Source organism: Nannobrachium achirus (genome assembly GCF_963921795.1).
Source record: "Nannobrachium achirus genome assembly, chromosome: 18".
Classification (NCBI taxonomy): domain Eukaryota; kingdom Metazoa; phylum Chordata; class Actinopteri; order Myctophiformes; family Myctophidae; genus Nannobrachium; species Nannobrachium achirus.
The window spans coordinates 20712397-20728750 of NC_137825.1; the positions used below are offsets into that span (position 1 = coordinate 20712397).

The window sequence follows — 16354 nt, forward strand, 5'->3', positions numbered from 1 at the left end:
GCAAGATTAACCTAATCTAGGTTATTTTATTGAGGCTTTTGAGATTTTTTGTTGTTTCAGTTATTTGATTTTTTTAGTTGATCTTTGGTTTTGTTTGAGCTTTGAACCTGCGACCATTGGTACATGAATCTTTGATTTATCTTTTGAGCCATACTGGCACGAAGGAATTGTAGGGAATGTAATATTTAGCCCACCTTTTAGAATCCAAATGGACAGTGAAAACATTCTTCATGGGTTTTGAACCCCAGACCTTTCACATATGAACCCTTGACTTATTTCTTAAGCCACAAGAACTTGAAAGAAGCAAAGGAAACGTAATAATTAACCCACCATTTAAAACATGGACGTTAGTCTTCAAAATGCAGGATTTGAATCTAGGACCATAGGAACATTTTTGGTTTAACATGAGGCAATAGAATACTGAATTGAATTGAATTATAGGACACAATACATCAGCTTTTATTTTGTGAAAATACAAAATGAAATCATGTACAAGTTATTTACAAACCTATTTTTTACAAGACAATATAATGTAATTATTATTGGGTATTTATGACATAGTCAGAAATATTAACTTAGCACTGTCATTGTATACACAACTCAATGTGCTAAAGCAGGGGTCTTCAACATTTTCAGGCCAAGGACCCCTTAGTTGAGAGAGAGATGAAGCAGGGACCCCCCACAACCTTTTAATAGATTCCATTTAGTTTCATCATTTGACAGCGCAATCATCAGTATATTTTGAATTCATGTAAATTTGTGTTTTCAAATATTTAACCACTTGAACCGTCAATACTTAATAAACTTTACCTGTGCTCTTTTTCCCCTCTACACCAAACCTTTGCCAAAAATAGCTGATCTACAAGCTCACAATGCCTCAACGATGCGAGGTGTTGTGAGCTTGTAGATCTGCTATTTTTGGCTAAAGTTCTCAGAATATGGACACTAGGGTTCAAGTGGTTAATATAAAAAAAGGAGAAAAAAAAGTTTCTATCACAAAAAGATTTGGAAGACCCCCTGTAGTAACTCTGAGGACCCCCTAGGGGTCCCGGACCCCCTGTTGAAGACCCCTGTGCTAAAGAAAAATGCACGCACAAAATTAAACAAACGAGACTGCAATGCCAAAGGCCTTTTCAATCCCACAGATATTGTCAAACAAGTATACACTAAAAAGGAATAGTTTACATAAAGCTATAGACTTCTTTGAACAGTATATAAATGCCAACAGACAAGTATCTTAGATTCTTCTTGATTAATTACCATATTAAACAAAAAAAACAGCTTTAAGACTTTATTCAAATGAAATGCAACAGTTCCAGTCGTCTCCAGCGCGACGCGTGACCTCTTGATTATTTTACAGCTGAAAATCAAGTTTCAAAGACTCATTTTAGAATGACCGTATAAAAAAAGACGAGCTGGCAAGATGGAAAGTAAAGAGTAAAGTACATTTCTGAATGTCAATGTAAAAGTAACACCACAAAGCCTCTTTTCGCAGCAGTGGGTCTAGAGCCCTCCTTTGGCTTGGCATTGCCTGGCACATTAAACTTAAAAAGTAGAAATTAGCCCTTATTGAAAAAGGGAGAGCGCGCCTAGATGTTGCCTGGGTCATAAAAAAAGTCATACCCACACCACATTTAAATCAAAGGTTGGTCGGTATAGATTGCACCGCGAAGTATTTTCGATCAACTTTTGAGTTTTTTTTTGCGTGTGCTGCCTTCATGATCATCGCTCATGAAGCTGCAGTAACTGACTGCAGTGCCAGCGCAGCAGGGTTCTATTACTTTAATAAGACATGATGAATAACTATTCTTGGCTGAGCATTGTGTTCTCATTTGCTAAAAATCCCCAAACCATAAATGATCAGTACTTCAACAGATGTATGTAAATTGTTTGTTTTATGAGTATGGACCAGCTGTGATTGATGACCAGGCTGATTTATCTAAAGCTGTCAACAAATCTGTCTTTTTACGTTCCTGTTGATAGAGGCCAATATGATGGAGCCGTTTTTTTTGGAGTCGAGAGAAAACCATGAACAATTGCTGATTAGCCCATATGGCATTAGGAGGATTGGTTCATGGGAAAGGTACAAGCACTTAAATGCCTCTAAAACAATACTGTGTCAGGCAGTGCTTATAGCCAAAGGAGGACTCTTAAATGCCCACTTCATGCGATTTGTGGCTTTCACATTGATTCAGCAGTCAGCACATGGATTGAGATGTCATAATAGTATGAGGCGATATCATAGTTGTTGATGTGTACCGTCTGTGGTGTCTTAGCAGTTTAATGGCTCTTCTCTTAGCAAATCAAGCATTTTTCATGGCATCACAATAACTCATTGAAACCGCTCCATCACATGGGCTATTGAATTGCCTGGACATCAGCACCTTAAAACATGTCGTTCAGTCACGGTGTCTACCTGGCAGAGAACTTCAGTCATATTCATGTTCTACTGCAGGGGTCTTCAACGTTTTCAGGCCAACGACCCCTTAGTTGAGAGAGAGATGAAGCAGGACCCCCACAACCTTTTCAGAGATTCCATATAGTTTCATTGTTTGACAGCACAATTATCAGTGTATTTTGGATTCATGTCAATTTATGTTTTAGTCTGCTCCTTTTCCCCTCTACACCAAACCTCTTATAAAATAGCCGATCTACAAGCTCGCTGCGAGGCGTTGTGAGCTTGTAGATCTGCTATTTTTTCAGAAAGTTCTTAGAATAAGGACACAAGGGTTCAAGTGGTTAATATAAAAAAGGAGAAACAAAGATTTGGAGGACCCCCTATAGTAACTCTGAGGACCCCCTAAGGGTCCCGGACCCCCTGTTGAAGAACCCTGTTCTACTGCAGTCCAAACCTAACACCATTCCTGTTGTTAAAAAAAAAGACATGAAACGCAATTTAGAAAAGCAAAGGTAAGACAATAAAATGCTCCAAAGTATAAGGCGGGGGCCAAACACCATTTTGAAATGAAAATTGGCCAACTGAGACAAATGTCGTGAAGGACAGCAGCTTAAAATGGCAAAAGATTTACTGAGAGTCACGTACACAGGGCCTGCTGCAGCTTGATGTAACACACTGTACAGAATACCCACCATAACATCTGGATAAAATATGCTATACTTGTTCAGTGACAGCAAAAAAGGCAAAATTTACAATCACTAAAATGTAACCCAGTAATCATGATCATATTGATCATGTGTAGTGTGAGCATTGACAAAATACCTTGCATTGCTATTATCATTGAAGTGACCCTCACCCCCCACCAAAAAATAATAATTACACTAAAAAAAAGAAATCATGGAATCTAGTGGTAATAAATACAGTTGTGCAAAAGAACTGCAGAATGTTTGTGACATTAGGCTATGATTGTCTTCATTTCCATTTTACTATTAATTATGTTTATAAGTATAATTTGAGAACTGTACAGGGGAATGAGATGGGGGGGGGGGGGGTGTTAATGTGTTGCGTCTCATTGTGTTCGGTGTCTGTCTCTTCATGACATAGATATATGATTGTTGCAGATAAGACAACGTTGCAAACGCTTGATGAGTGTTCCTGATGCCTTCTGGGAGTCATCTGTACAGGATCAGCACTCGTCTTCCACTTCTCTGATGGTCGGGATCAGGTTGCTTGTGGACTTGCACTGATTGACGTGGTTGGCGGGGAGAATGTTCACAGACTTGGTCTGTACGTCCCGTGGGCGCGTGTTCTCTTCATCTGTAAACCATGTCTTTTCTGAGGAGAGAGACCAAACCATACAGAGACAGAAGGAGGGACATGAGAAGGTTAATGCTTCATGGTGGTTCACTGCAACCTCGCTCGCTTCACTTCTGTTTCAAGCATTTTAGTGACCCTGAAATATTCTGAAAGTAAAAAAAAATATATGTATATACTCCAGTGAAGGAATTAAAGACAAGCTGGTTTGATGTCCCAGTGTCCCAATTCTCACCCGTAGAATACACACTACATTATATCAAACCCATGATGTTCATGCTGCCTTTGTGGGTTTTGAAGACATGCAATGTTAGCTCACTTATTGTCACACCTTGTAGGTTAATGAGACCAATCAAACGGAACAATGTGAGCATATTCATACTCAGGAAGCCTTAGTTTTTGAGAGGCTTACAACTTTGGCTTGATGCAACCTGATTTCATGGCAGAATGTCATCGTTATTCTGGCACGGTAACCTGTCCATGATTCAGCCGCTTGGCAGAGTCCATAGACATGGATTTTATGAGGACTGAACCACTTTCAACTTTGCTATGCCGAAATATCTGAACTACTTTACAGGTTCACAGTTGTGAACTTGATCGCCTATTTTCGCCATCTTAATATGTTATGGCAAAGGTATGAAATAGAGGCACAAGTGCTTAATTTGGGCTTCATTTTGCAAGACATACAAATTAAAATACAAATACAAAACTAGTATGTAAAATATTGAAGTGGCATCAAACCATAAGGTTAATTCAGTATCACAACTTCTCCAATCAAAGCCTATACTTTATGAGGCATGACAGGAATTATGTATAGGTACTGTAATAACATGCAGTCATTCGGAAACACCGAACTACAGTTACGATTGGTTTGCTTTCATTTTGAAAGCAAAAAAAAGAAAAGAAAAAAAAACTCTTTTCGGATGCATTATTTCATATCATGCATAGTCATTCACTTCCATACCTTGGCCCACTCTATTCATCCTTGTTGCACTTTGGAAAAAGAAAGTGGTACGCTAAATGTAAGCGGCAAGATGTTTCAGCCAGGCTAATATGATCACCGACAACAGAAACTGTACCGCATGATCAGCAAAAAGTACAGAAATGGCAGATGGATGTTGACAATACAGCACATCTGGATGTAGAGTAGGTTAGACGGCGTTGTGACACCATTATACACGCTACCCGAAAGAGAAAGGAAGAGAGAATAAGAGATGGATCAAGTCAGGAGATGATTGGTGAGTAGGATTAGTGGGCATCATTCTCAACAACCACTTGAACACTAGAATCCCTTGAGTCATTCAAGCTCACAATGCTTCGCAATGCAATGCGTTGTGAGCTTGTAGATCATTTATTTTCGACAAAGAGATTTGATGTAGAGAGAAAGGGGAGAACAAGCACAGATCCGACTCAGGTCAAGTTTACAATGTATAGCGCCATTGTCGGGTGGAAACCTTGTATGTTCAAAACCGTTCGTTTTGTATGTATCCTTTTAAAAATGAACTACACTTGCGGTGCAAGGCGTTGTGTGATTGTAGATCTGCTATTTCCATTAGTCTTGGCAGTCTTGTATGATCAAGCAGGGCTCTACTTTACGGAAAAAAAAACGTGCGCATTTGCATCTTGGAGATACAAGGTTTCTGCCCGACAGTGACGATAGGAGAGTTTAAGTGGCTTAGCAGAAGCTCCAAGCAGACGCCTAGCATTCATGCCTGTCTCCACAGTAAATGGAGGATACGTTTTTATGTTCTAGCTGCAATTGACCATTAGTATACAGATGCGATTCAGAGCTGCATGCAACTTGCGTACCAAACCTGTCTTGTACTTTTGGAATACTGAAATTAACACAGAATAACTGTTTGCATTGTCATGTGGGATATACATAGGTGATTCTGCAAGACATACTGTACAATGGATATTAATATTGTGCAATTAAAGGGGAGTTCCCCCACCCATTTTCAACATTGAACTATGTCATTAATATACCTTTGAGTTATGTGGAAATAAGAAAAAAGTTTAAATGTGTGGGTCTCCCCTTTAACACCACGGCATGTATTGTTGTTACCATGGTTGTGTCAGTATCACTGACACAAACAGCTTTTCTAAACAGAACTTTTCTTTGATGTTTAAGCCTTGAGTCAAACAATTTAGTCAAGCATGTAAATATGTCTACACAGATTCAATATAACTCTAATATAAAATTACCTGGGAATGTTTCTGTTCATTACAAAAAAACGTTTTTAATAAGGCTAATAACTGCAGTACTGTAGGTGGATTTCAGTTAGACAGTTAAAAAGAAAATCTCATAGTTTAATTTGAAGATGTATGATACATTGTATCTTATGCTACTGTAAAAGCCATTTAAAAAGTATTCCATCCGGAATTGTTGTACGTCATGAAATATAGAACCAATTACAAATGGCACGTTAACATATGAAGATAAGGTAGATGGATCTTTATTTGGAATGGTTGCAGTTTGTCACTTTTAGAACCAAAAAATAAAGTCCTATACCATGGCCACAGAGAATACTCAATTCTGATTGTCCGGAGAGTGTGCAATATTTTCAGCCAACAAACCTTCGGGGGAACATGCTTGTGTACAACAGGTGTGTAAAAGATCAGGCACAGTTTCTAGGAGGTTATATTATGCTTTTCTCACTTGCTTGCAGGAGTAATAAGGTAATGCAAGCTTGTCCAAAGATAGTGCCAATGCAGATTTCTTTTTAAAAGCATATCCCCCCAAATATAAATACACTTTTAATTGTTGGTAAGTGGCCATGGTATAAGCATGATAATCAACTCTGAGCTGAGCATTTATTGAAAAATAATACACTGTCAGTGGTGGACAGTGACAAAGTACATCTAATTGAGTACTGTACTTTACTAACTGACAATGACTGGAAAAGCTGATTTGTTTTAGAAAGGGTGTTAGAAAGAAAGTGTACTTTGTAATTTGCACTTGTGAATACTCAAGTATTTTTTTAAAGCAAGTACTCCAGTACTTTAACTCAAGTACAAATATGACCAGTACTAGGCTAACTATTCTATGCCTTGACTCAAAGTACTGGGGTTGAGGCTTTGCCCACCACTGTCTGTGTACACCATGAGTTGATTATGCCTATTGTATACTGTAGTACTGAGGCAGTAGATTTAAAAAAATGTTGCCTTCTGTTTGGATGTGAGCAGAAATTACTAAAAAAAAGTCCTTTAAGAAGACAAACTTAAATGTTTTATACAAGATACTCATTTAGAGATACATTAAAAAATAATACAGACCGTTAAGACAAGTCATTTTAGTGGTATTAGCGGTATTATGTAAAATAAATATTTTATGTGCAGTTCAAGTACAACATAGTTTAAAATAAACCATCTGCAAAACACGTTTTTTAACGTGGCTAAAAGACAGTTAAAATGAGATGAAACAGAAAGAATGACTCAGTGACCACTACAACAGAACAGAAAAGAGTTAACACAAGGAATTACATTGAAGAGACAGTGATTCAACACTTTGCACTGTACAGTATAGCTACCAGGACAAGTTGTGAATTCTTAACCACGTGAACTCTAGCATCTCATCTACAAGCGAACAATACAACACATTATGTCTTGTTAGCTTGTAGATTGGCTATTTTCAGCATACAAATTTGGTGTAGAGAAAGAAATAGGAGTTGACCGATCAAGTACAGTATTGAGCTCTGGGGGATCCCGGTCAATAAAGTATCTAGGGTTTAAGTGGTTAAAATAAATTTGCTTTCAGTTATAACGTTATGGTTGAGATATGAGAAAGAAGACCATCTTGGCTCAGAGAAACAAATACATTTATGTTTTAAAAATGTGAACTCTTTCTTCTCTGAGGCTTAGTATACTGTACTGTGCTGTATTCTGATATGGTTGATTGCAATATTGAATCCGTTATGTTGCAGATAGTCTTTCAAGGCATACTGTACATGTTGTCTTCCACAATTTTCAAAAATGTCCGCCTGAGAGCAGATGTCACATCCTTTCCGCCACCTCCCTTTTGCAGTCGCATTAAAAAATATATATATATCGGAAACCAAATTAGTCTAAGCCTAGCATGAATGGAAATTAAAAAATAGATTTGAAAGATGTTTTAAAATACAGAAAAATCCTAGTCTGAAGAGCAGATGACAGATGGGTTAGGAATAACTTTTACCACATGGAATTACAGACTCTCTAGCATTTGAAGATTGTGGAAGAGGCAGTCTGGCTTGAGAGATTATTCTAGTGCGGTCGAACGCAATATTGAATCCGTCATGTTGCTCATTGGGATGTCACATTTGAGCGAATGTATCAAGAAGAGGACTCCGTTAAAAACGGTGGACGGCTCTACAAGCGTCAGAAGACGTCCCGTTTTTGGTGCTGTACACACAGTACACATACTGTACATGAAGACGTTCACGTTAACAAACACACCCATACGCAGACATGCTGGGACCGATATGAAAAAAAAAGAAAACGACACACAAGAGCAACAAAGCTGTTGGCAGGCACTGTTCACAGACACAGAGAGAGTCAGACGGGGGTTAAAGGGGAACATACTTTTGTTTGTCCCGTGAGTCTCTGGTTTTGGCGCGGTTGCTGCGGTTGGTGACGGGGATGGAGTGGACGGAGGAGCTTTTTTTACTGGAGGAATGAGACGAGTGGGACAAGTGTGACAGGCTGGTCCGCGACTGGCCAGCGTTGTGGTCAAACTGCATCAGGCAGAATATGAGGTCGGAGGGAACCAGCTCAAACGCGTACGGCGGGTTGGTGATGACATACCTAGGGAGGAAAGACAGATGAAGAGTGTTGAGTTAATAAAGTGTACGAGGTAAAATGTTTTAACAGCGGGCAACACCCGGCGACGCTGGGCGATGTCGTCCAAAAGATGAACTATTTTCACGTTTTTGGGCAACGTCACCTCATCGCCTGCTATCGCCAGTAGTTGCCAGGTCCCATTTAAATGTGAGGTTCTCCCCTTTAACACGGAACGCAGTTCCGGAAATTACGGCCGACCGTCGCCCGCTGTTAAAATGCACCGTGAGAGTTCATTTGACTCTGAAGGCTTCAGAGTCAACCACTTAAGAGCGATTCGTATCGGTATTTTTTGTCACACAGCGGTGTTGCACGTTTACGTTTTTGCCTATAATGACAGTCTATATGTCTTTAGGGATAACATGTTAAAAGTGGTCAAACGCAATGTTGATTATTCATTTATTTTTATTACAAAAGTCTGGCACTGAACATAGCAGAACTCACCGTTTGGTACACAGGCTTTGTTGGTGCAGATGTGCATCTCGTAGCCGATAGATGCCAAAGCACAGCATGTTATATGTTTTTAATGCTTTACAAAACAGGTCACCGTAACATCCACCATCCTGAAAGACAAGGACAAACATACAGTACAGCATAGACTGTTAAAGGAGCATCATGCGGTTTAATAAAATTCATACTGCACAACTAATAAACGCTATACTTTCATGTCACATTTCAATACCAATTTCAAAAACATATTTTGTAGCCTAGTCACAGTATACACCATTTTAAATCCCTTTAGCACAGGTGAAATCTCCACATCACAGTTAGCTACTCCTGCTGGAGAACATGATGTCGCTGTCGGGCAGAAACCTTGCACCATATTTCACTTCATCATACTACAAAAAGTAGTTTAGTACAACTAGATGTCAGCGTTTTCCCTTGTTTTTTACTGATTTATTTTTTTTATCCCACGGTTTCTGTAAGCCATTTCTTTTTCACCCAGTGTCAATTGTCGAATGTAATCCTGGGGGCGCTACTCTCCCTCTGCCAACCTGGAGAGAGCAACGGACTGACTTCATGCTTCCTTTTATGCATAAGGAGTCCAAGCCGCTTCTTTTCACCTGACAGGGGGGGGGAGTCACGTAGTGAGTCGAAGGAACACGTTATTCCAACCAGTCCAAGGAGCCCCAGCTGGCCAGGGGGAGGCAATATAGAAACCAGGATTACCGCATGCTTTTTTTGTGAGGGGATCAACCCTTGGAGACAAGGGGAGAACATGCAAACTCCACACAGAAGGCCCCTTCACCAAGCCCACCTATGGTATGGGCACTGATGACGCGGAGGAGGGAACCACGCCCCCCAGGACCTTCTAGGTGTGAGGCAACAGCGCTACCTGCGCCACCATGCCAGAGTTTTCCTTTTTATAACAATTAGTTTTAAGTGAATAATGGTCACGTCTGTCTGTGGGTTCTATACATTTGAACCAATGAGAAGTGTTAACCACTTAAACCTCAGGGCTCTATTCTAGAGCATGTTCTGTTATTCTGTGACACGTTGTGAGCTTGTTGATCTGCTTTTTTCTGCAAAAGCTTTCCCCCACAATGCAGATGGTGGGGTGTAAGTGGTCAACAACTGAATCACTGAACCCAAATTGATTTTTTTCCCCACCCCATTTCCTGATAAGTAACACTTTTGGACATACAAGGTTTCCACCCGACAGCGACGACGTGCTCCACCCCGCAGGTGACAGGAACCAGTCACTTACCCCCAGGTCGGCGAAGGGCCCGTCGTACAGGGCTAGCTGTGCGACACGACACCTGTCCCTGTTGGCCAGTGTCTGCGGCGTGCTGTAGCCACCTCGTAACGCGTTCTCCTCCGCCAAGAGCCCCTCCAGCTCCGGAGTGGCCCCGCCTGTTACCAGCGTCCGGATCAGGGTGAGGATATTATCGTTGAAGTATGTCTGAGGAGATGAGGGTGGAGAGCAGAGAAATCCTTAAGCAAACACCACCAAAGTCACAACTGAATCTACTCAAAGTGCCAAGCCGGTCTGAGTGGTGGTGCTATCGAGCCCCGGCCTGTCGTGTCACATTGCCCGGCGCGCAGAGTGAAAAGACAGCGGAATCCAATTACCACGGGTTACTCTCACTCCCACCGGAAAGAGACCGAGCGTCCTTACACACATTCGTTCTGTCCAGGTATATCTCTTACGGCCAAAACACGGGACACCGATATGACTGACGAGCTGGCAAGAATGGCACGAAAGTGGATTAACCCATTTAGGGTTAGAATTATTGAATGCTTTAGCTATTGAAAAATAGCAGATATACAAGCTCACAGCGCGGCACCGAGTGCCGCGCTGCGAGCTTGTAAATCTGCTATTTTTTGAAAAATCTAGATTTTTTTTGCAAGACTTTGAATATATCTATTTAAAAGCAAACATTTGTAACTCAAATATTTGCTTCTGGGTGGTCCCTGGAACAACATATTTTGAGATGGGGTTCCGCGGCCAAAGACCAGTAATTTTGGAGGTCCTTGACATGAAAAAGTTTGAGAAACACTGATTTTTAGAGGATTTAGAAGTGGGGTCAAAGATCGTGTCAAAGATATTCAAAGACTTGCACACAATTTTCAAGATTTTTCAAAAATAGCAGATCTACAAGCTTGCATGAGCTTGTATATCTGCTATTTTTCCATAGTTTAAAGCATAAAATAATGGTTAAAGTGGTTCAAATCTAACGCGACTCGGGGGCGCGTTCCCGGTATTTCAGGGTTAAGTCCGCATTCAATCTGTGGATATGTGTGTGACGGTGCATTTCTTTACTTAATGCCTGTTCATAACACGCGAGACGTGGCTTTGTTTTCCATTAACAAGCAAGGGCAAACGCCTGCCCTTTTCCCTCGTGGTGCAGTCCTCTGTCTCTCTCCCTGCCTGTGCAGCACAAGTGACATCTCCCTCGGCTGCTGACAGCACTATTGACCAGGATGATGGATGAGGGCTGTCCATTAGCTAGCATTACCTTTGTCTGCACCGGGGTGCACTTGAAGGCAGCTTTGTTCTAACCTCACTCAAAGTGAAAGGTGGACAAATGAAGCTATCATAGCTGGTACAAGTGCCAGTCTTGTCTCCTATTGTTTTCAACGGGGGGCAGGGGATATACCAACATTAGTTTTTTTTCGTGTGTAAGATCTACCTACACTACTAAGAATCCTGAAGGTTACTATTAATGTTTGAGATCATTTAAAGACTCCCATCTCCATCACTCTGTGAATCCTCTGCCGTGAGAGGCAATCCAAGGTACGATTAGTGTCCTATCCTTCGCACACTGATAATTGCCGATCCACAAGATCTCGGCGCGTCGCGAGCTTGTAGATTGGCTTTTTAATCCAATCAGGATAGAGAACTCAGTCAGGAGGATACAGATAAACAAGTGAAATTGGAAGTGATGGCACAAATACATGAGCAGACAAAATTGTAACTGGAACACTAAAAGAATTAAGCTGATAAATGGGTTCGCTCTCCTGATTGGCTGAAATTATGTCACCTACAGTACCTGAAAATGCATTTCCTGTTAATTAAAGAGCTGGAGAGACAGAGAACAAACACTCTATAGTAATGATTACTAGCAGAATATAGAGCTTTAATCTTTTAACAAAGATTGAAGTAGAACTTTGCATACTGTATTGTGTTTTCTTTTTTAGGCTTGTTTCTAAAGTGTAGTTGCATATTTGGGGTTGCTTCCTAATGTTGTTTAAACCAGTGCTCTCAAACATTTTGATGTCAAGGACCCCCAAATGAATATGTATTTGGCCCCAGTTGAAAATATTTTGCATTATATTAAATGTTTAAAATATATTTAAAATATTACATTTCTTTCCCCAAGATTTTTTGAAAATAGGAGATCTACAAGCTCACAATGCATCGATGCATTGTGGGCTTGTAGATCAGCAGGGGGATGTGTGATCACGCAGCATGGTGGCTTCTTTTGGGCTTGTTTCCGTAGACCTGGACGCTCGTTTCTCTTGCAAAATCGGGCCAAACGGCAGGGCAACCCAGTATTAACTCGGCCAGGAGTCCATGAAGACAGACTTACTGCGCTCATTAGTGAGTCCAAAACGCTGACAGCGAAGGCCGTCCCACAGGCGAAGGGCTGAGTGAGGTACAACTCTGTGTCGGGATCATCGTCGTCGTCTTGATCCAGGAACTGAACGTTGGAGTCATTCACTGGACGGGGTGAATAAATACAATACAAATATTTAACCACATACTGTACTAGCATCCCTATTCTGGGCGTGTCATAAGAGTCGAACATTCGGCGAAGATAGCTTATCTACAAGCTCACAGCGCCATGCCACACATTGTGAGTTTTTAGATTGGCTATTTGCAGCAAAGAAATATGAGGGGGAAAAGGAGGTGACCAAGAATAGATCTGTGAGGGACCCGGGCCAGTGAAGTATCCAGGGTTTACGCAGTTCATTGCACAGTTTGACCAGGGGTGTAGTTGTCCCGATTTAAAATGAATCAAACACGGAACTGAAATACTTATAGCCTATTATTATCATAAATAATACCAATTAATATATAATTACCAAAATTCCTATAATCATAACGAGAGTATATAATACAATATTACTACAACTATTATCATACCTGAAGAGCTCTTTGCTGTCTTGACTCTCACATGGGATAGTCACAGGGGTGGGAGGGGTGTTGTATGATGTATGAACGTGTGCTAATGTTAATCCATTTTGTTTATTATTAATATCACTACTATTTATTTTATCTTGAAAACTGAGTCAGGGGTAGGGCTCGATGAGCACTATGCTTCTCCCTTCCCCTTTTCCAGTATCTTGGGACACCTTATTCAGTCATATGGACTTGACAACCTGTGCCTTGGACTTTCTTACTACTTTATTTCTAATGTGATTGTCTTGCTCACATGCACAAATGCACATTGCATATTTATCTGCTGTCCAATGAGGTGGAAATAAAATGAAATGAATGAAAAAAATGAATGAATGAATGAAAGTTCCTATGATTGGCCGCTAGAAGCGCTGTTCTGGCACCAGAAGCAACATGTTCTCCATAGGATTCCATTCATTTCCCCCGAACTTTTACATTTGATTTTCTTACCTTAATAAACATTGTCATAAATACTTTATGGTTTCTGTCGCTAGTTTAAAGCCTTGTTTCAATCACCATGATTTGTGTTTTGTGAAAATATGGTCCAATTTATGTAATATTTGATGTTATAGCAGGGTATGCTGTAGGAGGGGCTTGTGATCATAGGCTTAATCTGATGATTCTTCTTTGTGTGCTTTATTTTCGGTAAGCTCAAGACAATGTCCCATGTATCCCTTCGGCTGCACGTGACAGTTGGCAGCCAATAGCATTCCTATGGTACCATTAAAACAATGATGGCGGCACCCATACAACGGCCAAAAAAGCTTCATTTGCGCAGCATACTGTAGAAACCAATGGCTTTCCACCGTCCATATTCTTTTAGTCTATGAGTTTGTCTTGTGCAAATTCTGTGCAATGAACCAGGCCACACGGAATGAAACCTACTGTAGAAACAGCATGCACTGTCTACTTCAGTGTGTAAATACTTTTATCATTTCGTACACAGAAAACATCAACAGTGAAGTTTCAGTGAAAGGCAAAAGGCTCGACAGCAGAATGGCCGAATACACGTCAAGAATAGATTCAGATATGGACTGCGTGATTTGGCAGCGTTTTGGTAATTTTGCCCAAATCTCCAATTGTGCTCTTCATAGGACTGAAATACATGTCAGTCTGTTTTGTTTTGTGTTAGGCACTGCTTGGGGGCCAAATTGCCTCTGCCACATTCCATATCCAGGCGATTCATGCACACGCTGGTCTGACACCATGCATATTGTCAGAGCTCCCAGGATTTGATTCAAAGCAGTGAAGTCCTCCCGAGGTCAATATCAGCAACGCCAATATGCCATTGTTTGTCTTGTAAATCCATGACAGGAGCTCCAATTACTTGTACTAGTGTGTCAAAACAAATGAAAGTATCCCATTGCCCTAGAAGGCTTTTTCTCTTTTTTTCCTCCTCCCCTCTCTCTATCTTTTTATTTAAAAAAAACATTTGGGCACGGATAAAAAAAAAAGAAAGAAAGCATATCGTCGTTGTCGGGTGGAAACCTTGTATCTCCAAGTTTCAAATTTGTACGTTATTTCGCAAAGCAAAGCCCTGCTTCAATATACAAGGCCGTCGCACATAAGTAGTGAAAACAGCCGATCTACAAGCACACAACGCCTCGCGGTGCAAGGCGTTGTGTGCTTGTAGATCGGCTGTTTTCACTAGTTTAAATCATTCTTAAAATGATAAATGCAAAACGAACGGTTCTGGACATACAAGGTTTTCATCCGACAACGCCGATACACAGAAGCCGGAAGAGCATAATGATGTCAAAATTAGTTTGAGGAGTGCTACTTTTTTATGAGGCTTGCTTGCGAGAAAAAAAAAATTAATGTCAGTCATATTGACATGGCTGAGATGAAAGAAAGGCGCCTGGCCACAGAATATGATCCGACAGATGATGTTATGAAAACAGCCACAAGGACTTCTGAGGGATCAAAGGCCTTGCAATTCTTGACATAAAGGAGGGGAGGAGGGAGGAAAAAAAACATACACATACAGTCGTATATGACTTGAGATATCGGTTCAAAACGAGACAGGCAATTTCAAACCAGAACCAAGGATGAAAATGTGTTCAAAGTGATGCTGCAGTATATGCGAATATGTACTCTGCTTCTTTTGCAGCCAGACAATCAAATGGGCGGCTGAAATGACGACTAGAGCCAGACCGATATATCGGTCTGGTCGACATATGGGCAATTATTTCACTTTTTTGATGAGGTCGGTATCGGGAATTATGCAACTGATGTGTCCCAGTTTTCAACCTTTTTTTAATTTTTCATGTCGTTATAGACCTTTTTCCAGAACGCTGCTATGCATCGTGAGCTTGTGGATCGGCCATCTTTAGCATTTACTATATATATATATATATATATATATATATATTAAACAAATTTCTTTCATAAAATCTAAGTTGATCAAATCGATTAGAATTGATTTAGCAAGAACAGTGGTTCTCAAAGTGGGGTCTGGGTGGCCCCCCAAGGGTCCTTGAAGAGTTACAGGCCTTTAACGCAGAGAGTGTACAAATGGAACGGGTCCATTTGGTTCCATTTGTACGCTCTGGGAGTTAAATGAACACTGAGGACTTTACAGTGTACTGTGGGTGTTCCAGAGATAAAATATCCATCAAACTGAGGTCCTTTAAATCAGTGGTTCTCAACCTGTGGGTCGGGACCCCCAGGGGGGGTCCGCAAATTATTTTGGGGGGTCTCCAGATGATTAACTTAATTTGCAACATTGTTTTCTCACTCAACAGTAAACAAACCAACATAACGTTTAAATGTATAGAGGGTATATGCACACTTCTAAAGTGACAATTTAAGGACTTTTATTACTTCTAAAATGACAAAATAAACATTGGCCAAATTCTCAAATATTAGAGGCAGAAATTGTGAAAATAGCCAATCTACATGCTCGCGTTGCAAGGTGTTTTGAGCATGTAGTTATCTGTTATTTTCACAATAGAACCGTCTTATACAAAATGTAATTTCTCAACTCTTAAAATATGATTATTTCGGGGGTCGCGGCCTGAAAAGGTTGAGAACCACTGCGTTAGAGAACCACTGGACAAGGATCTCCAAAAATCGGGATGGGCTTCGGACCCCAACGACGTGTGATCGGTCGGGCTCTAATGGCGACAGTAGCAGTGCAGGACAGAGGCACACTCCTTACCCAGCTCAGTAATCATTTGTATGCTGATCCCACTGCACTTATC

General features: G+C 40.6%; 1 protein-coding gene across 1 annotated transcript in view; it reads right to left on the reverse strand.

Annotated features, from left to right (window-relative positions):
• Window positions 1–3584: 3584 nt before the first annotated feature.
• LOC308302668 (calcium-activated potassium channel subunit alpha-1a-like) overlaps window positions 3585–16354 on the reverse strand; it is a gene marked incomplete at both ends in the record, with an annotated part of 159590 nt that continues 146820 nt past the window's right edge. Inside the window, 7 exons of the mRNA XM_080746953.1 lie at window positions 3585–3733; window positions 4677–4705; window positions 8273–8494; window positions 8972–9090; window positions 10236–10430; window positions 12562–12692; window positions 16312–16354. The exon at window positions 16312–16354 is cut by the window's right edge and continues 50 nt beyond it. Coding sequence (XP_080603079.1) covers window positions 3585–3733; window positions 4677–4705; window positions 8273–8494; window positions 8972–9090; window positions 10236–10430; window positions 12562–12692; window positions 16312–16354 — 888 coding nt within the window. The remainder of the gene's footprint in view (window positions 3734–4676; window positions 4706–8272; window positions 8495–8971; window positions 9091–10235; window positions 10431–12561; window positions 12693–16311) is intronic.